General features: G+C 49.9%; 1 protein-coding gene across 1 annotated transcript in view; it reads left to right on the top strand.

The window, feature by feature from the left end:
- Nucleotides 1–25,141, top strand: part of LOC146007439 (uncharacterized) — a 94,845-nt gene that overhangs the window by 57,055 nt on the left and 12,649 nt on the right. The window contains exon 6 of the mRNA XM_083145787.1: nucleotides 51–590. Coding sequence (XP_083001913.1) covers nucleotides 51–590 — 540 coding nt within the window. The remainder of the gene's footprint in view (nucleotides 1–50; nucleotides 591–25,141) is intronic.

Below are 25,141 nucleotides of genomic sequence, written 5' to 3'. Positions count from 1 at the left end.
TTTAATGGCGTCCAGGTTCAACCATCAACCAAATTCTTTTCCGGGACTAGGGATCCTCTGGCGTCAGCTGTGGATGCAATGACCATACCCTGGACAGGGAATCTGGCATACATTTTTCCACCATTCCCGATGATTGCCAGGGTTCTGAAGAGGATCAGATACCAAGGGATTCCAGTAATACTGATAGCTCCAGATTGGCCAAGGAGGTCTTGGTACTCGAGTGTTCGGAGACTATCAGTAGAGTCGTGGCGTCTACCTCTAAGGCCAGACCTACTAAGTCAAGGGCCGTTTTTTCATCAGGACTTAGCTCGGCTAACTTTGACGGCTTGGCTATTGAAACTATGATCAAGGCTAGAAAGTCGGTGTCTTCGGCTAACTACTACAGGGTCTGGAAGACATATATTAGATGGTGTGAGCGCCAGAAGTCTCATACGTCCAGAGTCCAGCTATCTAAGTTGCTTGAATTCCTTCAGGATGGATTTTCTTCAGAGCTGAGTCTCCAGTATCTTAAAGTCCAGATATCGGCTCTGTCGATTTTCTTTCAGAAAAGGGTGGCTGTGCTTCCGGAGGTGCAAACCTTCCTTCAGGGAGTAACTAGATTAAAACCACCATACAAACAACCGGTGGCACCCTGGGATTTGTCTCTGGTGTTGGAGATACTTCAAAAGCCTCCTTTTGAACCATTAAGGTCGGCTGACCTCAAGTTTTTCATTTGGAAGTTAGTGTTTTTGTTGGCTGTTTCCTTTGTAAAGGGGGTTTCGGAGTTGGGAGCATTGTCTTGTAAGCCTCCCTTCTTAATCTTTCATGATGATAAGGCTGTTCTGAGAACAGTTCCCCAGTTTTTGCCGAAAGTGGTTTCGGCTTTCCATTTAAATCAGGATATTGTTCTTCCTGTGTTTCAACCCCCAGAGGGTTCCAAGAAAAGGGACAAATTGAGGAATTTGGATGTGGTGCGCGCCTTGCGCATTTATATGGACAGTTAAAGTTTTTCAGAAGACAGATACTTTACTGGTTTTATATGATGTACAAGATAGACTGGCCCGCTTCAAAACAGACCATTGCCAGGTGGTTGAGATCAGTTATTGCGTTTGTATATACTAAGGTTGGTAGGCCTGTACCAGCCAGAATAAACGCACATACCACCAGGTCTGTTGCCACCTCTTGGGCGGTTTGCCATGGAACTACGGCTGAGCAAGTATGCAGGGCTGCCACTTGGTCATCTGTTCACACTTTTGCCAAATTCTACAGGTTCTATGAGTTCGCGTCGGAGGACGCATCATTCGGGAGAGCAGTGATGAGAGCTGCAGACCTGAGCGTACCCACCCAAAGGACCGGCTCTGGAACGTCCCAATGTGAAGCTGTGTCACTAGGACCATTGAAAGAGAAAAAGGGATTTTTGTAAGAACTTACCGTTCGAATCCCTTTCTCTGATATGGTCCTGGTGGCACAGCGATCCCTCCCTTACGCTCAGTAAGTATTGCCGTTTTCATGATGTATCATGTTATGATGGTAAAATTGAAGTTTCTGCATATAATATGTTCAGGCGTTTGTACTGAGTTGATGTATTCCAGTGGCTTTGGAAGTTGAACTGAGGATTCTGGGATGCAGTGGGAGAAGCCTACCTCTCTAAAGCTTTGGTATAGGTGCCTAGCTCCTGTGGACCCTCCTACATCCCATTGCGAAGCTGTGTCACCAGGACCATATCCGAGAAAGGGATTTGAATGGTAAGTTCTTACAAAAATCCCTTTATGGTGTCTCTGACCTATGTAGGGGTTACTTATTTATAAAACTCTACGTTGCTCAGCTGGAGGATCCCTTCCCGTGGAGGACAGTTGTTCCACATTTTGTTTGGTTTCCCATTGTACGGGTTTTAGTTAGCTTTACTCTTGTCTGCTCCAGAGGTGGTGGGCATCTTGTTACCTTGCAAATTCCTGGTGACACCGGGGTTGGGGTGAACCTAATTTACCCCTTCGAATGTGGCTACTATAGGTGAAGTCTTAGCTCTGCAGGTGCCTATAACCTTTGGAGTCAGGTGTGGTGCTGTGGCCCGGTGTGGTGCTGTGGTCAGTCTCCTGTATTTGTACACGGGTACACCCCAGAGTACTAACACTAAGGTAGCCAGTACCCCATTCTGGTATCCGGAACAGCTGTCTTAGGTGGTCTACACCCTATCCCGCCACCAGAAATAGCTGCTGAATGTAGACTACACTTTGCCCAGCAGCCACAATGGCCAAGGTGGTCTGCACCCTATTCTGCTACCTTAAGTGGTTGGCTAAGGTGGTCTGCTCCCTATTCTGGTGCCTTGAATGGTTGGCTAAGGTGATCTGCAAAGCTGGGCAGTTAGACTCCGTGCCCTCACCAAGGAGATTAGCCAAGTCTCACGGCCAGAGAGTTTATGCATAGGTCCTACATCCTACCCGCCAAGCTTCCAGCACCATAAGTGCAGCCCGTCCGGGGACCGCAGCCTGTCACTGATCCACAACAACCATCCGATGTGACATTGGCTAAGGTGGTCTGCTCCCTATTTTGGTACCTTGAATGGTTGGCTAAGGTGGTCTGCTCCCTACTCTGGTACCTAGAATGGTTGGCAAGTCGGACTGAAGAAGAAAGATGACTCTTTGTTGGGACACTTCTTTATAAAATGTATTATTTTTATTGATATACGTTAAAATCTATATTCCTACACTATACTTTTGCGCTTAATTGCCACCCAATAGCAACTATATAATTAATAACTGCACTACTAGATACCTGTTTTAAAGAGTGAAAAGATAATGACATCAAACAATAGTGAATCAAGAATATTTATTGGTACTTGTTTCCTAGCACGGTGCCACCGCTTTTGATCAAAGTGCATCTTATCGCATTGCATGCAATATAGCGGCATGCGATGCGATTTTTAATTGTACAAGCACAATGATGGGTGCTTACAATGTTAAATGCACCCCCATTGTCAACGCCCCCCCACTATCAACGCCAACCCTAAGCGCAGTGAGCCCGCGAGGGGCGGCAGTACTCGTCCTCCGACCTTTTCATAACCCCACTATCCACGTCGGAGCGGAGTTGACTTTAGATAGTGTGGCGAGCGCAGCGAGCCACCGTGCCCGAAGCGTGGCGAGGGGACATGGATTACTTTCCATGTATTCCACGTCCCCTCGCGGGGCTCACCACGCTTCGGGCTCGCCACACTATCTAAAATCAACTCAATGCCGACGTGGATAGTGGGGGTATGAAAAGGTCGGAGGACGCGTACCGCTGCCCCTCGTGGGCTCGCTGTGCTTGCCACGCTTCGGGTTGGCGTTGATAGTGGGGGTGTCGTTGACAATGGGGGTGCATTTAACATTGTAAGCACCCATCATTGTGCTTATACAATTAAAAATTGCATCGCATGCCATTTGCTGGCATGCGATGCTATGCGATATTTCATTGTACAAGCACTCCTGTTAATTTAACGGGAATATCGCATCGCATACCATCACATACCACTCAATAAGGATGGTATGCGATGGGCGCCCTGTTAGGAAACAAGTACCTATTTATTTGTATCAGCTGTGATAGCCAATGATTTCACTTTGGGAGTTTATCACATCCCTTGTGGCAATAATCTTTAACAGATTTTTTATATAAGTGATATATTAACAAACATTGGGGCAGATGTATGAAGGGTCGTTACGGGGGAGAAGGGGTATCAGCGCATGTTATGTGCACTGATACCGCTTCTCCCCCATGTATGAAGCAGCCAGCGTGCGGTACAGGACAGAGGCGCTATGCGCCCCTGTCCATATCGGCGCTGCTATCTAAATGATAGCAGGCCGAATGTATGCCCAGTGCAGCCGGCCGGGGGACAGGAGACTGATGCGCTGTCTCCAGGAGGGGACATCGCCGGAGGGGGGGGGGGTTTAGCGCTCCCCCGCTTCGGCGATCTTGTCGGTCTCCCCTCCTGCTTCGCCTCGCTAATGAGGCGAAGCAGGAAGTATTATAGCTATAATACATCTGCCCCATTACGTGAAACATCAAATTAAATATAAATGTTAAAAATTGACAAAGATATTATTCTGGGTCTGGGTGACTGTCTCAGGCTGATAGCCACAATGTTAATGGAATACTCATTCAGGAAAATATTGTGTGTGTGTATATATATATATATACACACACACACACACACACTGCCGACAATGCAGATTTACATATTATTACACAGAGGGAGAAGATGAGGAGTATCAATGGGAGATTATGAAAGAAGGACTGCTCCCTTATGCCTCAAATTGTTCCTGCTCTCCTGCCATGTGTCTCAAGGACAGTGAACGGACTGGATGAGGGCGCAATTAAATAGAGGCTTATTAGCAGCAGTAGAAGGAAGATATGGGGATCTGCTGTTGAGGTCCAGTGCCAGGTTTCTAACCAGTTTAGAATAACCCAGTGCAGGGGGTCAAACTAGGACTGGCCAACAATGAGAGTCCCCTAGTGGGGTAAAGTAGATAGCCAAGGTATAGTTTATATAATAAATCCCCTAATGGGGTAAGATAGGCAGTAGATAGCCAAAGTATAATTCCAATAAACAATATGTCTTAATAGATGGTAAGCTATTCAGTTCTATCTTATTCAGATGTACTCTAGCACTCCATGGAGATGTATATCTTATACAGATTCCCCCCAACTCTTTCCTATATCCCAAAGTGCGGACATCAGTTTAGGTACTACTGATTAAATGCTCTTATATTTCTCAATTTATAGATAACATTAAATAACATCCTCATATTTCTCTAAATAAATATGCACTGTGTCCAGTTAAATACTTGCTCCTCGATGACGGATGTATATAGAAAACCGGGGGTAATGTATACTTAGCTTTCTATCTTTTCCATCTGGTGTAGTCCCCCAGACTCTGGCCACGCGTTTCACCGGTACGAAGGCTTAATCACCAGTGAGGGGGACGTGTTGGGTCTCCTTTATTTGTACGAATCTACAAGCTACCAGGTTAGGTGCTTCGGGTTTCGGCGGCACCTCCCTGCATTATTGTGATACGTCTTACTTTAGGTCTGTCTGGTATCAATGGCAAATCAGGGCTGTGGAAGTTCCTTCCGCTCTGTATGATGAGACAATAGCGTAACTCTCTCCTAGGGGCTGACGGCTTCATGTCCGCTCCTACATTGACCGAGTGCATCATCTGACCGGTCACCTAGCAATTTTGAAAGTATATGTGACGCTCCGTTTCTCCATAGCAACAGAGAGCGTCATTATTTTCTTGTGTGAATGGGTGCTGTTTTGTCTCCCAGGTTACGTGCGGCGTCTCTTACATTATTCAAATGTGTGAGACGCACGTCTATTATTCATGCCAGCAAATAGCGCATTTCTTATATATTTATATTTTATACATTTATATTTATTTTAATGGTTGGCTAAAGTGGTCTGCTCCCTATTCTGGTACCTTGAATGGTTGGGTATGGTGGTCTGCTCCCTATTCTGCGCTAAGGTGGTCTGCTCCCTACTCTGGTACCTTGAATGGTTGGCTAAGGTGGTCTGCGCCCTATACTGGTACCTTGAATGGTTGGCTAAGGTGGTCGGCGCCCTACTCTGCGCTAAGGTGGTCTGCTCCCTACTCTGGTACCTTGAATGGTTGGCTAAGGTGGTCTGAGCCCTATACTGGTACCTTGAATGGTTGGGTATGGTGGTCTGACTCTGCGCCCTACTCTGGTACCTTGAATGGTTGGCTAAGGTGGTCTGCACCCTACTCTGCGCTAAGGTGGTCTGCTCCCTATTCTGGTACCTTGAATGGTTAGGTAAGGTGGTCTGCTCCCTATTCTGGTACCTTGAATGGTTGGTAAGGTGGTCTACTCCCTATTCTGGTATCCGGAACACCTGGTGAAGGTGGTTTGCTCATCATTCTAGCTCATCAGTCTGCATCCTGTTCCAACACACAGAACAGCTAACTAAGGTAGTCTTCACACCATGTGGCATTTAAATAAATAAGGAGGTCTTGCTCAGGTGGTCTACACCTAGAATGGCTATCTAAGGTGGTCAACATTCGGCACATCTGTCTATGGTGGTGTCTGCCACTAGAAATGGCTAAGGTGGTCTACGCCCCATTCACACATCCAGAACAATCTTATATGGTGGTCTGTACCCTGCCCGGCACCCACAATGGGTATCTAAGGTGCTTTGTACCCTGAGACATCTGGCTGAGTTTGTCTGCTCCAGATCCGGTAACTAAGGCCATCTGCGCCCTGTTACAGAACTGATCATCCTGCTCAGGAAATGATGGAGGTGATGTTTTTTTCTAATTAATCGATAAACTGATTGTCACTGATATTCCCAGCGTTCCGCCCCCTGACCTCCCAACACTACTAGGGAGCCAGCGGGCGTAATATCTGCCCCCTAATCCGGGCTATATACAGGCAGCAGCAGCCAGTGTGTCCGGGGGCGGCAGCAGCAGCCAGTGTGTCCGGGGGCGGCAGCAGCGGGTTCGGGGTCTCCCCAGTGACGGCGGCTCCGTGCACGGCTGAGCAGTGTCACCTCCCCGGCTGCTGCCCGCCCGGCAACGGCACAGAGAGCTCCCCAGCGGCAGAGGGCGCTGCAGGCGGCGGTTCCATTGGACGCGTCACAGTCACTAGTGGAACATGATCACTTTCGGTGTATTCGCTGCCGCGCTGCGGCCATTTTCTCGGAGTCTCCAGAAGAGGGAAGTAGCGGCCGGGCGGCGCCGCCGCAGAGAAGTGTCCGGACTCGGAGCTCCGGGAGAGGCGGCCAGCGGGGTCTAAGTAAGTGCTGCAGTGTCGGTGTGAGCGGTGCTGGGGAAAGGGTTACACCTGACTCCCTGCACCCCTATAGACCTGGGTGTTGCTGTGCCCCTATAGACCTGCGTGTGGCTGTGCCCCTATAGACCTGGGTGTGGCTGTGTCCCTATGGACCTGCGTGTGACTGTGCCCCTATGGACCTGCATGTGACTGCGCCCCTATGGACCTGCGTGTGGCTGTGCCCCTATGGACCTGCGTGTGGCTGTGCCCCCATGGACCAGCGTATGGGAGCGTCACGGTGACATCACTCTTATCTCTATTACTGACGCAGGGACCCGACTGGGGAGGTGAGGGGGTCTGGGAGCGTCACAGTGATGTCACTCTTATCGCTATTACTAACACAGGGACCTGACTGGGGAGGTGAGGGGGTCTGGGAGCGTCACAGTGATGTCACTCTTATCGCTATTACTAACACAGGGACCTGACTGGGGAGGTGAGGGGGTCTGGGAGCATCACAGTGACATCACTCTTATCTCTATTACTGACACAGGGACCTGACCGGGGAGGTGAGGGGGTCTGGGCACGTCACAGTGACATCACTCTTATCTCTATTACAGACACAGGGACCTGACTGGTAGGTGAGAGGGTCTGGGAGCATCACGGTGACATCACTCTTATCTCTATCACTGACACAGGGACCTGACCGGGGAGGTGAGGGGGTCTGGGAGCGTCACGGTGACATCACTCTTATCTCTATCACTGACACAGGGACCTGACCGGGGAGGTGAGGGGGTCTGGGAGCGTCACGGTGACATCACTCTTATCTCTATCACTGACACAGGGACCTGACCGGGGAGGTGAGGGGGTCTGGGAGCGTCACAGTGACATCACTCTTATCTCTATTACAGACACAGGGACCTGACTGGTAGGTGAGGGGGTCTGGGAGCGTCACAGTGACATCACTCTTATCTCTATTACTGACACAGGGACCTGACCGGGGAGGTTTCTTTTTATCTGTACTTAGTGGAACCCATTTTGCATACGTTTTGAAGTAAAAAATAAAAAAGACGGAGCTGGTGATGTCACACTCCCAGCTGGCAGTGAAGTTTGTTCATGCTGTACCTGCACAGCGCTGTCAGTGCCCAGAGTTAAGGAACACTTATCAGGCGCAAAAAAAGATGAAATAAGCAGATATATACTAAACATTTTATACTTGTACAACATAATAAATTTGGTGATCTTGTAATACTTATTATATTGAATGCTAGAGTTCCCTCCTAAACACCATTATGGGTGCAGCCATGTTGAAATCGGTCACCTGACTTTCCTCAGCCACTCAGGGCCCTGCACCCAGATCAGCTGTTAGCATCTTCCAAAGGGTGAACACACAGTACTATAAAGGGAACTTCCTGACCAACCAAATTTGCCAGTACAATGTCGCTTCTGCAGAAGTAACAGCTTAGTGCTGAGCTCCCCGGTACTTTGTATCCGCACGGTTCCAGTCCGTCCAATCCAGTTCCAGTCTGGTTACTTCACATCCGTGCTCTGCTCCAGCGTTCAGTTCCAATGTAGATACACAGTGACTTGTTCCTAGCAGCAAACATCCGGTTCTAGTCTTGTCACCGATCCCCCTTCTGTTTCCGTCATCAGTCTGGTTCCTATTTATTACTATCCAGTTCCAGCCCAGTAATCAATATGGTTCTGTTATGTCTCTGCGGAATACCCTGTGTATACAAACATTAGTGGCAATGGGCATACACATAAACATTGGTGGTCAGTGGGCATACACATATATAAACAATGGTGGGCACTGGGCATACATATTTCACGCAAGGAATCCTACATTAATCACAAAGTATGTAAGTAGGCAAGCGATATAGAGTGACGCATATTACGAGCATGATGTTGCAGAAGAGCGCTCATCAATTAATTAGGAACAAGGCAGTGGGGTAAACTGAATGTCCTGTGGGGTGCCAATCAAGCCTGGCACTCAGAGTAAGAAGCAGAATGGACAAGTTAGGGTAATTGTAAGGACTGTGCTAATTACACGGGTTGTGTGCCTGATGTGTGGTCAGCAGGCTACATGGTCGACATTGTGTCAACTGTTTTACAAAAAGCATGTGTAGGACAGTTGTTCATTTAAACCGAGGGGTTGTACTGTTTGTAGTTTATAGATCCACCTCGCTTCAAGTTGAAGGAGCTGGCGGCCTCTGTCACCTCCTCTGGAGTTCGGGGGTACACAATCAATGATATTGCCAATATATATATATATATATATATTAAAATCTGGCGCAGGTGGACAGTGTCAGCTATAATGTATACATTACTGGCCTGCGCCAGCAATACAGTAATATATATAAACCCCGCCCATTATGTAAATAGCCTTTTCTATGAAAGATTTTCAGCAAAGTCTTTCGCCTCCTGAAAACCTCTCGCTCTTTGGGGAAAATAGCTCAGTGTGTACGCACTACTTTGGTGAAAGATATATCTATCTATAGGCCCATACACACTAGTAGACTTTCATTTCAAAAGACTTTGACAAAATCTTTGATAGATATATCTTTCACCAAAGTAGTGCGTACACACTAGACTATTTTCCTCAAAGAGCGAGAGCTTTTCAGGAGGCGAAAGACTTTGCTGAAAATCTTTCATAGAAAAGGCTATTTACATAATGGGCTGGGTTTGAATTCCAAGGGTGGGAGCAGGGTCCATTTTAATCAGTGCATTCCTGTTCTTGGTGCCTGATTCAGAACTGATTGTTGGCAAAATCCCGCCCGTGTGCACAGCAAACATTTTATTTGTAGCCGTGCACATAGGGAGAAAATTATTCACACCATCATGTCCATTACACATTATACCACATACTAGAATGCCCATTACACAATATGCCACACACCATTGGGTGATCGGCAGTGGGTGATAGTGATGGATAGCGGGTGACAGCAGTGTAAGGGTGGTGGATGAGGGTGACGGGCAGTGGGTGATAGTGACAGATAGTGGGTGACAGCAGTGTAAGGGTGATGGGCAGTGGGTGATAGCGATGGATAGTGGGTGATAGCGATGGATAGTGGGTGACGGCAGCATAAGGGCGACATCGGTGTGAGGGTGACGAGCAGTGAGTGATAGTAATGGATAGTGGGTGACAGCAGCATGAGGGTGGTGGATGAGGGTGACGGGCAGTGGGTGACAGCAGCGTGAGGGTGATGGGCAGTGGGTGATGGTGACGGCAGCGTAAGGGTGGCCGGTGATGGTGACGGAAAGTGTACTGGCTGGCGGGGCACCTGCCACCCGACACAGTCCGCTACTGGAACTTGGGCCCCTAGGATTATGGGGCCCTAGGGCAACTGCCCATCAAGCCCTTGCATTAAGATGTCCCTGAATATATACATTGCTGGCCTGTGCCAGCAATGTATATATTACTTGCTAATACGTAATCATTGGTGCCCTGTGGCACCAATAATATATACATTGCTGGTCTGTGCCAGCAATGTATATATTACTGGCTTATTAATAACATTGGTGCCCAGTGGTGCCAGTAATATATACATTGCTGGTCTGTGCCAGCAATGTATATATTACTGGCTTATTAATAACATTGGTGCCCTGTGGCACCAATAATATATACATTGCTGGTCTGTGCCAGCAATGTATATATTACTGGCTTATTAATAACATTGGTGCCCAGTGGTGCCAGTAATATATACATTGCTGACCTGTGCCAGCAATGTATATATTACTGGCTTATTAATAACATTGGTGCCCAGTGGTGCCAGTAATATATACATTGCTGACCTGTGCCAGCAATGTATATATTACTGCATTATAAATATCATTGGTGGCCAGTGGTGGCAGAAATATATACATTGCTGGCATATGCCAGCAATGTATATATCACTGCCTTTAACATTGGTGGTCAGCGGAGGAGCAGGGAGGATGCGGCCAGTGGGCTGTGGGCCGGGCGTTCGGCTGGGGGGGCGGGGCGCTCCGATGTGCTGCTGTGTACTGTAGCCGGGAGGAGGGGGAGAGGAGGCTGCGCTGCGTGCATATCTGCAGCCTGTGACCGGACAGCGTGGGAGCGAGGAGGGGTGAGTATAAGCAGGGGGAGGGAGCGGGCGGTCAGCTGGGCTGAAAGTCTGTGATCTTTCAGCCCGGCTGCCGTACACATTTAGCGATGATGGCTAAAAAACCAGCCATCATCGCTAGATGTGCTGGTAAAACCAGCAGACTTCCCACCTCGCTACCGATGATGCGGGAGCGCGCATCATCGCTAGTCGGGGATCTCTGGCCCATACACACTAGGCGATTTTCAGCTGAAAATCGTCAAGTGTGTATGGGCCTATAGATTTTGGCAAAGTCTTTTGGAGTGAAAATCTTCTAGTGTGTGTGTGTGTGTGTGGGCCTTAAGGCTTCACCTATAATAGCCATGTTTGTGTCCGGCCTCAGCCCGGTGCCACCAGGTATTATAGGGAACAAGGTGCCTAATACCTCTAAACTGGACAAGAGGAAAAACTAACTAAAACCCAGTAAACAAGCAAACAGACAGTGGCACAATTGTTCCCAATGGGTAATTTGAGGAATGACCCCCAAACGGACTCTAAAGGCCTAAGGGATACGGTCATTAGGTCTACACCAACTGGTTTGACATGGGTCTAGGTCGACAGGTAAGTAGGTCGACACAAGCAATAGGTTGACAGTCAAAAGGTCCACATGGGGTTTTTCACTGTTTTTTGAGCCGACATGTGCCGGCAGGCAGTATTTCATGCACTACCATCCACTAGGGTGTGGTGGGAGAATAAAATAGTGTGCCCAAAGCATTGCGAGCAATGCGGGGTTATGCAGTGTACTTCAAACTGTGTCAATGTCGACTGATTTGACATTCGGGTCAAAAAACAGTGTTGACCTCGCCCATGTCGACCCAGTGCTTGTCCACCAAACCTAGGCCCTTATTCAGATCGGCACGGTACGGCCCGCGTGCGGCCGTACCGCCGATGTTTGTGGTCTGCACATGCGCAGAGGTCATTCTGCGCATGTGCAGCCCCCTTCGCCGCAGACGGATTTCGTCCGCCGCAAAGGGGGCGTATAGGGGCGTGAGGGGCTTCAGCCCCTCATTTCCCTATGTGTACGCCCCGCGTTTCATGGGCGTTCCCATGAAAACGCGGGGCGTATGCATGGTAATGAGGGCATGACGCCCTCATTACCATGACATGGGGGCGGAAAGCTGACGTCGCCGGATGTCAGCTTTCAGCCCCCTTACAAGCTCCCACACGGACGATTGTCCGTGTGGTCTGAGCTTGCGGGAGCTGCCGCGGCGTGCGGGCCTGCCTTCGATGGTCGTCGACCATCGAAGGCAGGGGGCAGCTCCCACCATGGTGGAGGCGTAGCCTCCACCATTTTTGTGCGGATCGCCAGCCGTCCGTGTACGGACGGCCGTGGCGATCCGTCCGGTGGGCGGCCCTTGGTTTGTGCGGTCGGAGCCCCGTGTGCGGCTCTGACCGCACCAACCAGAATAAGGGCCCTAGTTGGTGTAGACCTAACAACCCAGGCCTAGTCAGAAGGTAAAAGCACAGAAGTAATGACCCCTCTGCTCTGTGCACAAAATACGGAAAATCACTCTGCATGCTAGTATAGGAAATAACAACATACACACGAGCAGTGTTAATGAATGCTACTATGCATGAAGATGTTAAACAAAAGTAACTCACAAGTATAATGCTGGTAAATGCAACAATGCATAAAGATGTTACACAAAATAATTAACAAGTACAAAGGCGCACAGTGTTTTAGAAGCCACTTGACCTGGAAGAGAGACAAAAAAACTCTACACAGAATCTCTCACAGAATGCTAGTAAGGCACAATGATGGCAAGAGGGTGCACTTATCTCAACCTCCTGGGTTCTGCAGGGCCAGGCAGAGGACACAGGACTCAGAAACAGGGACTAGCGGCAGACAGCAATTCCAACAGCAAACTAAGGCAAGGCAGCAGCACGTGGAGTCTGGACAGCAGACCCACGGCTGGGAACTCAGGCTGGAACACTAACCAACAGACTGCACAGTGAGAAGCCACTGCTGTGGAACAAAACAGGAAATATAACCAGCAGGGAGCAGCTGGTCAGAATCCCTAATGACAGGTAATCCGCTAATGAGAAAAATCAGACCAGGTTGCGTAGCAACAGCTAAATAACAAACCAGCAGCAGCACACCTAACCGGTTCCAGTTCAGTCATCTATCTGGTTCTAGCCTGTCCCATTTCCTGTTGCTACCCCTCCTGTAGCACATATACATTCATGGATTGTACTAAATCATAAAAGCTATAACCTATAACAGAATGTAATGGACTGTATTTCCTATTTTAAGCAGCTTTTGCAGCCTGCTGGGAACAACAGCCAGGTAATCAGCACCTGAGACCTTGGCTTACACCTCTGCTGGGTACAGGGCTCCTGATGCTGGACAAGCTGGCCAGGAGATATACACAGTGCTGCTGCCTATCCCAAATACACTGCCAGCACATATAAACATAGATGTGAAGATGCATGTAATATATGTTCTTAGCAGCCCCCCGTCAGTAATATTCAGACATTAATAATGTATTTTATTTTGTGGTTTAATTAGGGTGAAGCACTGACCAATATTAAAGAACAAAATAAAGAGGGAGAAGAAGAGATGGATGTGATGGGTGACCAGCAGTGTAAGGAGGAGGAAATCCCTGCAGGTATCAGCACAGGTGAGTAATAATCACTAAGTACAGAACAGAGGGTCTGATTCCGATATGTATGCAATACCGATGGTCACAGCTAAGCGATTATCGGCGTACACTGCCCACGTACCAAGGTAACTCTGTGATGCTGCCGCAGTGAGAACTCGGAGAGTGAATGACAGAAAGGGACGGCTTGGGGGAGGTAACAGGAAGTGGCGGCAGGAGTGTCATTGTCATTATCAGGGCGTGTTCCTGCCATCAGCTGTGACCATGTATGTAGAGAAACACGGGCCAGTATCGGTACTGCAGCGGCCAGTCTGCGTGACCATAGAATCAGGGAGCCGATGTTCCCCATTTCTGTGATGGTGCCGTGTATGGTGAGGACCTTGCAATGGCTCCGGGGGCCGTGTCTCATCTTGGCTGGGCAGCTGCTCACGTGTGATGGTTACTAGGTCTGTAACCTCAGACATGGCAGCTGCGTAGGCTTCTGTGTACTAATCACAGTCACATATTCTCCTTGTCTATACAGTATTATCATATTCTATACCCTCTTCTGTCAGCTCAGACTAATGAGGGAAATGTATCTGCCACGTGGGTAACGCAGGAGCCAACATCTCCTCTTACACCAATGTTCTCAGCTGTTCCCACAGCCTCCCCGCAGCCTGGTGCTGCTCCTACAAGGCACATTGCCGCAGTGATTCCATCATTAGTCAATGGGAGGAGACCCGGTGACATTAGTAGAAGTAGTTTATTTATTTATAAGGCGCCACAAAGTGTCCGCAGCGCCGTACATAGCAAACATAAAAACAATTTACAAGGTAACGTACAGGGTGCGTTGATAAAATGCAGCATAAATAGGGGTATAGCTGATAGGACTAAAATCAGCATCAGTTCAGAAGTAGGTTTTGAAATTGTTGAGGAGACTGAGGATGAAGTAGAGGAAGGGAAGAACAGGACAGGAGCACAGGTGAGGTAAAGAGGTAGGGTGAGTATGTGAGGAAGGAGGGCCCTACTCATATGAGTTAACAGACTAAAAGGAGGTGGGTGGACGAACGAAAAACAATAGGATAAGTAGGAATGGAGGCAGGATAGGAGGTTCAAAAGAGGTTAGGAGGAGGAGGGATAGGCTAGTCAAAAGAAGTGGGTAAGGGAATCAGAAAGCCTGATGGGTGGCGGGAGGTTGTTCCAGTGCAGGGGGGGGCAGCGCGAGAGAAGTCTTGGACACGGGAGTGGGAGGAGGTTATTAGGTGAGAGGTCAGTCGGAGGTCAGTGGTGGAGCGAAGAGGACGGGAGGGAGTGTGGATAGAGATCAGTGAAGAGAGGTAAGAAGCAGCTGAGGAGGAGAGAGAGCGCCTTGTAGGTGAAGGTGAGGAGTTTAAAGAGAACTCGGAAAGGAATGGGGAGCCAATGAAGAGATAGACAGAGGGGGGAGGCGGAGGTAGAGCGGCGGGAGAGGAAGATGAGCCTAGCAGCAGCGTTAACAATGGATTGGAGAGGTGCGAGGCGGGTGAGAGGTAGCCCGAAGAGAAGGATGTTGCAGTAGTCAAGGCGGGAGATGACAAGATAGTGAATGAGAATTTTGGTCGCGTCAGTGGAGAGGAATGGTCTGATGCGCGAGATGTTGCGTAGGTGAAAGCGGCAAGACTGTGAGAGAGCACGAATGTGGGGGTGAAAGAGAGGGAGGAGTCAATGATGACACCGAGGCAGCGCGTTTGGTCGGTGGAGGTGATCTCGGTTTCACCAATGCTGATGGAGATAGTGGGAGAAGAGGGGATGTTCGGGGGATGGAAGATTATTGGCTCCTGCGTTACCAACAGGGCAGATTAATTTCCCTCCTGTGCAGTATCACCTGTCATAGTGCCCGTTATCTCCCTGTGTTAAGGAGCCCATACACGCTGCAATGCAGCGGCTCCGTTTTGTACTTTGAGATGCGCGCTCCCGCGCATCTCATTATACAGTACAAAATGTATGTGCTGCACAAACTTTTTGTACTAGCTTTTCATTGCATCGCATTGCATGCACAAGGCATGCGATGCAATGTGTACTATTAAAGTACAAAACGTACGCCCACAACGGAGCGTGTATGGGCTCCTATATGGTGTCTTCCATGTCCTAGAGCTTACAGTCCCCACCTACCAAGTACCTCAGCCTATAACAGCCACTTTCCCAGATCTGCAGTCATTCACTGGTATTCTGCAGCCACCAGGACTTCAGCCCCAAGTAGTGTAAGCTCGAGATCACATACAGATATATTTACATGGAACAGACACCTCAGAGATTACTAAAAGTAAACCGCATGCCAGATCTTCACTATAGCACAGGTAATCCTCACTGAAGAGTATGCTCACCAATTGTCCAAGTAGCATTCTGTGTGATCTCCTTCTGTACCCTACTCCTCTGTCCTGCCGCTGCCCCATTCTCCAGCTCAATCCTGATGCCCCCATTCTGTGTGATCTCCTTCTGTACCCTACTCCTCTGTCTTGCCCCATTCTCCAGCTGAGTCCTGATGCCCCCATTCTGTGTGATCTCCTTCTGTACCCTACTCCTCTGTCCTGCCGCTGCCCCATTCTCCAGCTCAGTCCTGATGTCCCCATTCTGTGTGATCTCCTTCTGTACCCTACTCCTCTGTCCTGCCGCTGCCCCATTCTCCAGCTCAGTCCTGATGTCCCCATTCTGTGTGATCTCCTTCTGTACCCTACTCCTCTGTCCTGCCGCTGCCCCATTCTCCAGCTCAGTCCTGATGTCCCCATTCTGTGTGATCTCCTTCTGTACCCTACTCCTCTGTCCTGCCCCATTCTCCAGCTCAGTCCTGATGCCCCCATTCTGTGTGATCTCCTTCTGTACCCTACTCCTCTGTCTTGTCCCATTCTCCAGCTCAGTCCTGATGCCCCCATTCTGTGTGATCTCCTTCTGTACCCTACTCCTCTGTCCTGGCCCATTCTCCAGCTCAGTCCTGATGTCCCCATTCTGTGTGATCTCCTTCTGTACCCTACTCCTCTGTCTTGCCCCATTCTCCAGCTCAGTCCTGATGTCCCCATTCTGTGTGATCTCCTTCTGTACCCTACTCCTCTGTCCTGCCCCATTCTCCAGCTCAGTCCTGATGTCCCCATTCTGTGTGATCTCCTTCTGTACCCTACTCCTCTGTCCTGCCCCATTCTCCAGCTCAATCCTGATGCCCCCATTCTGTGTGATCTCCTTCTGTACCCTACTCCTCTGTCTTGCCCCATTCTCCAGCTGAGTCCTGATGCCCCCATTCTGTGTGATCTCCTTCTGTACCCTACTCCTCTGTCCTGCCGCTGCCCCATTCTCCAGCTCAGTCCTGATGTCCCCATTCTGTGTGATCTCCTTCTGTACCCTACTCCTCTGTCCTGCCGCTGCCCCATTCTCCAGCTCAGTCCTGATGTCCCCATTCTGTGTGATCTCCTTCTGTACCCTACTCCTCTGTCCTGCCGCTGCCCCATTCTCCAGCTCAGTCCTGATGTCCCCATTCTGTGTGATCTCCTTCTGTACCCTACTCCTCTGTCCTGCCGCTGCCCCATTCTCCAGCTCAGTCCTGATGTCCCCATTCTGTGTGATCTCCTTCTGTACCCTACTCCTCTGTCCTGCCCCATTCTCCAGCTCAGTCCTGATGCCCCCATTCTGTGTGATCTCCTTCTGTACCCTACTCCTCTGTCTTGTCCCATTCTCCAGCTCAGTCCTGATGCCCCCATTCTGTGTGATCTCCTTCTGTACCCTACTCCTCTGTCCTGCCCCATTCTCCAGCTCAGTCCTGATGTCCCCATTCTGTGTGATCTCCTTCTGTACCCTACTCCTCTGTCCTGCCCCATTCTCCAGCTCAGTCCTGATGCCCCCATTCTGTGTGATCTCCTTCTGTACCCTACTCCTCTGTCCTGCCCCATTCTCCAGCTCAGTCCTGATGTCCCCATTCTGTGTGATCTCCTTCTGTACCCTACTCCTCTGTCCTGCCCCATTCTCCAGCTCAGACCTGATGTCCCCATTCTGTGTGATCTCCTTCTGTACCCTACTCCTCTGTCCTGCCCCATTCTCCAGCTCTGTCCTGATGCCACCATTCTGTGTGATCTCCTTCTGTACCCTACTCCTCTGTCCTGCCGCTGCCCCATTCTCCAGCTCAGTCCTGATGTCCCCATTCTGTGTGATCTCCTTCTGTACCCTACTCCTCTGTCCTGCCGCTGCCCCATTCTCCAGCTCAGTCCTGATGTCCCCATTCTGTGTGATCTCCTTCTGTACCCTACTCCTCTGTCCTGCCGCTGCCCCATTCTCCAGCTCAGTCCTGATGTCCCCATTCTGTGTGATCTCCTTCTGTACCCTACTCCTCTGTCCTGCTGCTGCCCCATTCTTCAGCTCAGTCCTGATGCCCCCATTCTGTGTGATCTCCTTCTGTACCCTACTCCTCTGTCCTGCTGCTGCCGCATTCTCCAGCTCAGTCCTGATGTCCCCATTCTGTGTGATCTCCTTCTGTACCCTACTCCTCTGTCCTGCCCCATTCTCCAGCTCAGTCCTGATGCCCCCATTCTGTGTGATCTCCTTCTGTACCCTACTCCTCTGTCCTGCCCCATTCTCCAGCTCAGTCCTGATGTCCGCATTCTGTGTGATCTCCTTCTGTACCCTACTCCTCTGTCCTGCCCCATTCTCCAGCTCAGTCCTGATGTCCCCATTCTGTGTGATCTCCTTCTGTACCCTACTCCTCTGTCCTGCCCCATTTTCCAGCTCAATCCTGATGCCCCCATTCTGTGTGATCTCCTTCTGTACCCTACTCCTCTGTCTTGCCCCATTCTCCAGCTCAGTCCTGATGTCCCCATTCTGTGTGATCTCCTTCTGTACCCTACTCCTCTGTCCTGCCGCTGCCCCATTCTCCAGCTCAGTCCTGATGTCCCCATTCTGTGTGATCTCCTTCTGTACCCTACTCCTCTGTCCTGCCCCATTCTCCAGCTCAGTCCTGATGCCCCCATTCTGTGTGATCTCCTTCTGTACCCTACTCCTCTGTCCTGCCCCATTCTCCAGCTCAGTCCTGATGTCCCCATTCTGTGTGATCTCCTTCTGTACCCTACTCCTCTGTCCTGCCCCATTCTCCAGCTCAGTCCTGATGCCCCCATTCTGTGTGATCTCCTTCTGTACCCTACTCCTCTATCCGGCCGCTGCCCCATTCTCCAGCTCAGTCCTGATGTCCCCATTCTGTGTGATCTCCTTCTGTACCCTACTCCTCTGTCCTGCCCCATTCTCCAGCTCAGTCCTGATGTCCCCATTCTGTGTGATCTCCTTCTGTACCCTACTCCTTTGTCCTGCCCCATTCTCCAGCTCAGTCCTGATGTCCCCATTCTGTGTGATCTCCTTCTGTACCCTACTCCTCTGTCCTGCCACTGCCCCATTCTCCAGCTCAGTCCTGATGCCCCCATTCTGTGTGATCTCCTTCTGTACCCTACTCCTCTGTCCTGCCACTGCCCCATTCTCCAGCTCAGTCCTGATGCCCCCATTCTGTGTGATCTCCTTCTGTACCCTACTCCTCTGTCCTGCCACTGCCCCATTCTCCAGCTCAGTCCTGATGCCCCCATTCTGTGTGATCTCCTTCTGTACCCTACTCCTCTGTCCTGCCGCTGCCCCATTCTCCAGCTCAGTCCTGATGCCCCCATTCTGTGTGATCTCCTTCTGTACCCTACTCCTCTGTCCTGCCCTATTCTCCAGCTCAGTCCTGATGCCCCTATTCTGTGTGATCTCCTTCTGTACCCTACTCCTCTGTCCTGCCGCTGCCCCATTCTCCAGCTCAATCCTGATGTCCCCATTCTGTGTGATCTCCTTCTGTACCCTACTCCTCTGTCTTGCCCCATTCTCCAGCTCAGTCCTGATGCCCCCATTCTATGTGATCTCCTTCTGTACCCTACTCCTCTGTCCTGCCCCATTCTCCAGCTCAGTCCTGATGCCCCCATTCTGTGTGATCTCCTTCTGTACCCTACTCCTTTGTCCTGCCCCATTCTCCAGCTCAGTCCTGATGTCCCCATTCTGTGTGATCTCCTTCTGTACCCTACTCCTCTGTCCTGCCCCATTCTCCAGCTCAATCCTGATGCCCCCATTCTGTGTGATCTCCTTCTGTACCCTACTCCTCTGTCTTGCCCCATTCTCCAGCTCAGTCCTGATGCCCCCATTCTGTATGATCTCCTTCTGTACCCTACTCCTCTGTCCTGCCCCATTTTCCAGCTCAATCCTGATGCCCCCATTCTGTGTGATCTCCTTCTGTGCCCTACTCCTCTGTCTTGCCCCATTCTCCAGCTCAGTCCTGATGTCCCCATTCTGTGTGATCTCCTTCTGTACCCTACTCCTCTGTCCTGCCCCATTCTCCATCTCAATCCTGATTCCCCCATTCTGTGTGATCTCCTTCTGTACCCTACTCCTCTGTCCTGCCCCATTCTCCAGCTCAGTCCTGATTCCCCCATTCTGTGTGATCTCCTTCTGTACCCTACTCCTCTGTCCTGCCGCTGCCCCATTCTCCAGCTCAGTCCTGATGTCCCCATTCTGTGTGATCTCCTTCTGTACCCTACTCCTCTGTCCTGCCCAATTCTCCAGCTCAGTCCTGATGTCCCCATTCTGTGTGATCTCCTTCTGTACCCTACTCCTCTGTCCTGCCCCATTCTCCAGCTCAGTCCTGATGTCCCCATTCTGTGTGATCTCCTTCTGTACCCTACTCCTCTGTCCTGCCCCATTCTCCAGCTCAGTCCTGATGTCCCCATTCTGTATGATCTCCTTCTGTACCCTACTCCTCTGTCCTGCCGCTGCCCCATTCTCCAGCTCAGTCATGATGTCCCCATTCTGTGTGATCTCCTTCTGTACCCTACTCCTCTGTCCTGCCGCTGCCCCATTCTCCAGCTCAGTCCTGATGCCCCCATTCTGTGTGATCTCCTTCTGTACCCTACTCCTCTTTCTCTTTCAATGGTCCTGGTGACACAGCTTCACATTGGGGGATGTAGGAGGGTCCGCAGGAGCCAGGCACCTATCCTAAAGCTTTTGGAGGGTAGGCTCCTCCCCTACTGCATCCCAGATTCCTCAGTTCGTGTTAGGTGCCCACTGGAGTGGGTGCTATTCTAAAGGGCTGCTGGAGCAGCCGAAGGAGTAGAGTTAGTTAGGGTTTTTATTATTTTATTAACTTCTACACTAGCTAGGTAGGCACAGTGTGAGGATTCTCATTAGTGAATCCTCGCACTGCTAGCGCAGCAGGAGCTGACAGAATCGCGTCCTGTCAGCTCACTGTGCACGAGGGAGACGCTGTCTGGCCTCCCTGTGCAGCGCTTACAGCTTCTTTTAAGAAGCTGCCTGGGCTCCGGAGCGCTCTGAAACCGGCTTCACGCTAGGTGGGGATCATGGGGGACAGGCGCTCCGTGATGGCGGCGGCCATTTTCTGCGGAGCTTACACACTGAGCTCCTATACTGAGAGGACAGCAGTGTTGTTACAGGCATGTTCCGAGTGGTCCCCAGCTGAGGGGGAGATACTGGAACGAGGAGATCCTACAATGGGAGCGGCTGTCTGGGGGTAGTTGGCGCCAAAAGTCACAGACCCCGCAGCAGCAGGGACTTGGTCCCTTCCCTCACTCTGTTTTTGGCGCCATTCAGAACGCTTGCAGCGGAGCTGAGCTGGCTTACTGATCCTGACAGAGTGATTGGATTTCCTGGGCTTCGCTTTCCCCATTCTGAAGACTACAGAAAGCTAAGTGGCTGAGTACACTGTATATAATGTATGTACATTTAATGCTGTGACTGTGTTATTGAGAACATCATGTCTGAGCAACAGTCTGTGGTTTTGGGGGAGGGAGCCTTTAATGCATTGAGCGCTTGCAGTGGTTGTACACTGAAATTTGTCCCTAAGGGGGGCTTTTGTATTTTATGCGCTGCTGTGAAACCCATGGGGAGTGAACCCCAGAGGGTAGTGCATCGGACCTTGCGAGGGCTGAGTCCCTGAGACAGGTCTGAAAATGCTTTGGTGCATTACTGGACAGGCAGAGTGATGGCTGGTAATTTCCCTAGACCAGGGCCATTCTCTCAGCAGTCCGGCCAGCTCTTTGCCTCGGACCCAGACAGATCCTGACTTATACAAGTCATGCAGGATACTGCTATGGGAATCAGCAGGTTTAAATTACTTGTTTGACAAGCTTTATGGTTATTCTGGGGGGACCCCTAAAAGGTCTTATTCAGTGCCATTATTAGCTGCTGATGAGGAGGGAGAGTACACAGACATACCCTGGGTTCAGGGTGATGTTTCTGAAGAGTCCTCACCCTCAGGGGTGGAGGATTTGATTACTGCTGTAAACAGACATTGAATTTGTCTGTGAAGTAAAAAACTCCTGCTAAGGTTGTTTTTAAGAGACAGCGTGAGGGAAATGATATCTCTCTGCAGACAAGGGTTTACAAGATTTATTGGAAAACCCCTGACAAAAGGCTTTAGATGCCAAAATAGATGGTTAAGCCTGTATCCCATGCCTGAGGATCATGCAGACCTCTGGGAAAATGTTCCAGTGGTAGAGGCTTCTGTGGTATACTTGTCAAAAGCCACTGTGCTACCAGTGCAAGCCTTCAAGCAAGCAAGTCCTCTGATTGGCTTCAGTCTGGGTCTCTAAGGCCAGGATTGGTGGGTCAGTGACCTGTGCTCTAGTTGACATACTGTTTTGTGTGTTTTGTTACTATGCAGAGAAGTCTAATGCTGCTGCAGAAAGGTGATTCAGGCTGAGCAGGAAGCTCTCAAAATGGCTGCCAGAGTTTCCTCAGTGTTGGGAATGCCAGGAGAGTGCTCTGGCTTATAGCTTGGAAGGCAGATAACAAGTCTAAAAAGGCTTAGAGGCATTTGCTTTTAAAGGAAAGCTGTTATTGGTTTACAACTGGAAGAGATTAATAAGCAGGCCACAGGTGGAAAAAAGCACTTTCCTGCCTACCCCTGCAGCCAAAGCAGACATCTAGGTTTTCTGCTTTCAGGCCATCCTTTCGGCCCTCCCCTAGAGGAGGTGCGTCCTTTTGAGGACAGTCTTTTAAGGGATAGTCTCAGTCCTCCAGGGGCAAGGCCCCAAAGTCAAAATTTGGTTCTTTTTATAAGAAACCATAGGAGAGGAAAAATCCTCCGCATACTGCCAGGGGTTTTGCCCGGCGGTGTTTAAGGAGGGGGGACGTCTGTCACTGTTCAGAGACGCAGGGGCACTGTTAGACCGGAACGCTTGGGTTAGAAATATAACCCAGGGTTAAAAGATTCCCTTCAAAGTTCTTCCACCGAGAAGGTTCATTCCTACACCACTACCAAAGGAGGCTCGGCTCCGTACAGCTCTCTTGGGAGCGGCTCATTCTCTTTTAGAGAAGGGTGTGGTAGTCCCGGTCCCCAGAGCGGAGGGAAAAAAGGCTTTTATTTCACTCTGTTTTTGGTGCCCAAACCAGACGGGTCTTTCAGCTGATCCTAAACTTAAAGGCATTAATAGCCATTTGTGGGTAGACCATTTCAAAATAGAGTCTCTACGGTCTGTGCTGCTAAGCCGGGACCAGGGAGAATTTTTAGCGTCCATGAAGGTCCAGGACGCATACTTGCAGGTTCCTATCCACCCGGAACATCAGGCACTATTGGGGGGTGCAATAGGAGACCTTCTCCTGTAATTACAGGCGTTGCCTTTTGGTCTGGCCACAGCGTCAAGGGTATTCACCAAATAATGTCAGAAATGGCGGATGTGCTTCGACTGACGGAAATCATGGTTATTCCATTTTTGGACGACCTGCGGTTTAAAGCGGAGTCAGCAGACAAGTGAAGAGTCACTTGGCAGAAACCATCAGGTTTTGCAGATTCACGGCTGGCTTTTAAATTTACAAAAATCTCAATCGGTGCCGTCACAGAGACTCCAATTCTTGGGGATTGGTCTGGATACCCAGTTGCATTGGGTGTTTCTACCAGAGGCATAGGCCAGGGATCTGGCTGCCTTGGTACAGGAGATCCTAGGGTCTCAGAGCACAGCAGTATGGAGGTGCCTCAAACTGCTGGGGAAGATGATGGCGTCTTTCGAGACGTTACAGTTCGCCAGGTTCCACTCTAGAGTGTCCCAGTGGACAGGGAACACTCAGACCATGAGGTCAGAACAAATGGTGTTGTTTTCAGAAACTCGATCCTTCCAAAAATGGTGGATGGAGGTGGATTCCCTTCGGGGGAGTCGGTCCCTGCAGTCCTGGAGCTGGGTGGTAGTCACTACCGACGCCAGTCTCAGAGGCTGAGAGGCAGTAGTCGTGGACCTGCGTCTGCAGGGCTTGTGGACTTTAGAGCAGAAAGACTGATACTTTACAGTCTGCCTTACTGATCAACATCTTGGAACTGAGGGCTGTGTGGAAGAGGTTTTCTCTGGCGGGAGAAAAGATTACAAGAGCTCCCTTTTAGGCATTCAGACCGACAACGTCACAGCTGTGGCGTATCTGAATCACCAGGGAGGCACACACAGCAATCTGGCCATGTGGGAGGTGTCCCGAATCTTCTTGTGGGCGGAACAGAATGTTCTAGCATTATCAGCAATCTTCATACCAGGAGTGGAGAATATAGAGGCCGACTTCCTGAGCAGGGAGAAACTGATGGAAGGAAAATGGAGGCTGAATCCACAAGTATTCCACTAGATTACAATAAGGGGGAAACCCTGGATAGGGACCTGAAGGCATACAGGTTCATCCATCAGGTACCCAGGTTGTATGACAGGACGTGGGATCCACTGGCAGAAGCAGTGGATGCCATGACTATCCCCTGGGAGGGGAATCTTCTTTATGATTTAACGCCAGTTCCAATGCTGGCAAGAGAGTTGAAAACAATACAGGCCCAGACAATTCCAGTAATTTTAGTGGCCCCAGATTGGCCAGGGAGATCCTGGTACTCGAGGCTTCAGAGATTCTCTGTGGACTCGTGGCGTCTACCTCTGAGGTCAGACCTTCTAAAACAAGGACCGTTCAACCAGCTGGATTCAGCTCGATTAATTTTGACGGTCTGGCTGTTGAAAACGCCATTTTGAGGAATATAGGATTCTCAGAGGCGGTGGTTAACGCAATGAGGAAAGCCAGAAAGTCAGTGTCTTCTGTAAATTATTTTGGGGCCTGGAAGACCTATATTTGGTGGTGTGTAAGACAGAGGTCACGCACATCGAGATTTAAAATGGCTAAATTGTTGGAGTTTTTTACAGGAGGGCCTTTCCTCTGGGTTAGGCCTTCAGTCACTCAGAGTACATATCTCGACCGTGTCAATTTTTCTTTCCAAAGAAGGATTGCGTTAGAACCAGAAGTACAGACCTTCCTGCAGGGGGTTTATCTATTGAAACCTCCCTACAACCAACCAGTAGCGCCAGGGGAATTATCTCTGGCTCTGGAGTACCTTAAAGAGGCGCCTTTTGAGCCATTAAGGTCGGTTGACCTTAGTTTCCTTTCAGGGAAGCTGGTATTTTTGTTGGCGGTGGCGTCAGAGAAAAAAAAAAAAAAAAAATATCGGAGTTGATTGCTTTGTTCTTCAAGTCTTCCTCCCTTATATGTCATGATGATAGGGCTGCCTTTCGGACAGTACCCCTAGATTTTTTTACCAAAAGTAGTCTCTGCTTTTCATCTAAATCAGGAGATTGTTCTGCCTGTGTTTCAACCCCCAGAGGGTTGTTAGGAAAAGGGACAAATTGAGGAATTTGGATGTTGTGCGCGTCTTGCGCGTTTATGTGGACAGAGTTCA

This window comes from Crinia signifera, chromosome 6 (genome assembly GCF_055691185.1).
Source record: "Crinia signifera chromosome 6, ASM5569118v1, whole genome shotgun sequence".
Taxonomy (NCBI): domain Eukaryota; kingdom Metazoa; phylum Chordata; class Amphibia; order Anura; family Myobatrachidae; genus Crinia; species Crinia signifera.
This window is presented reverse-complemented; position numbering and strand designations above follow the sequence as displayed.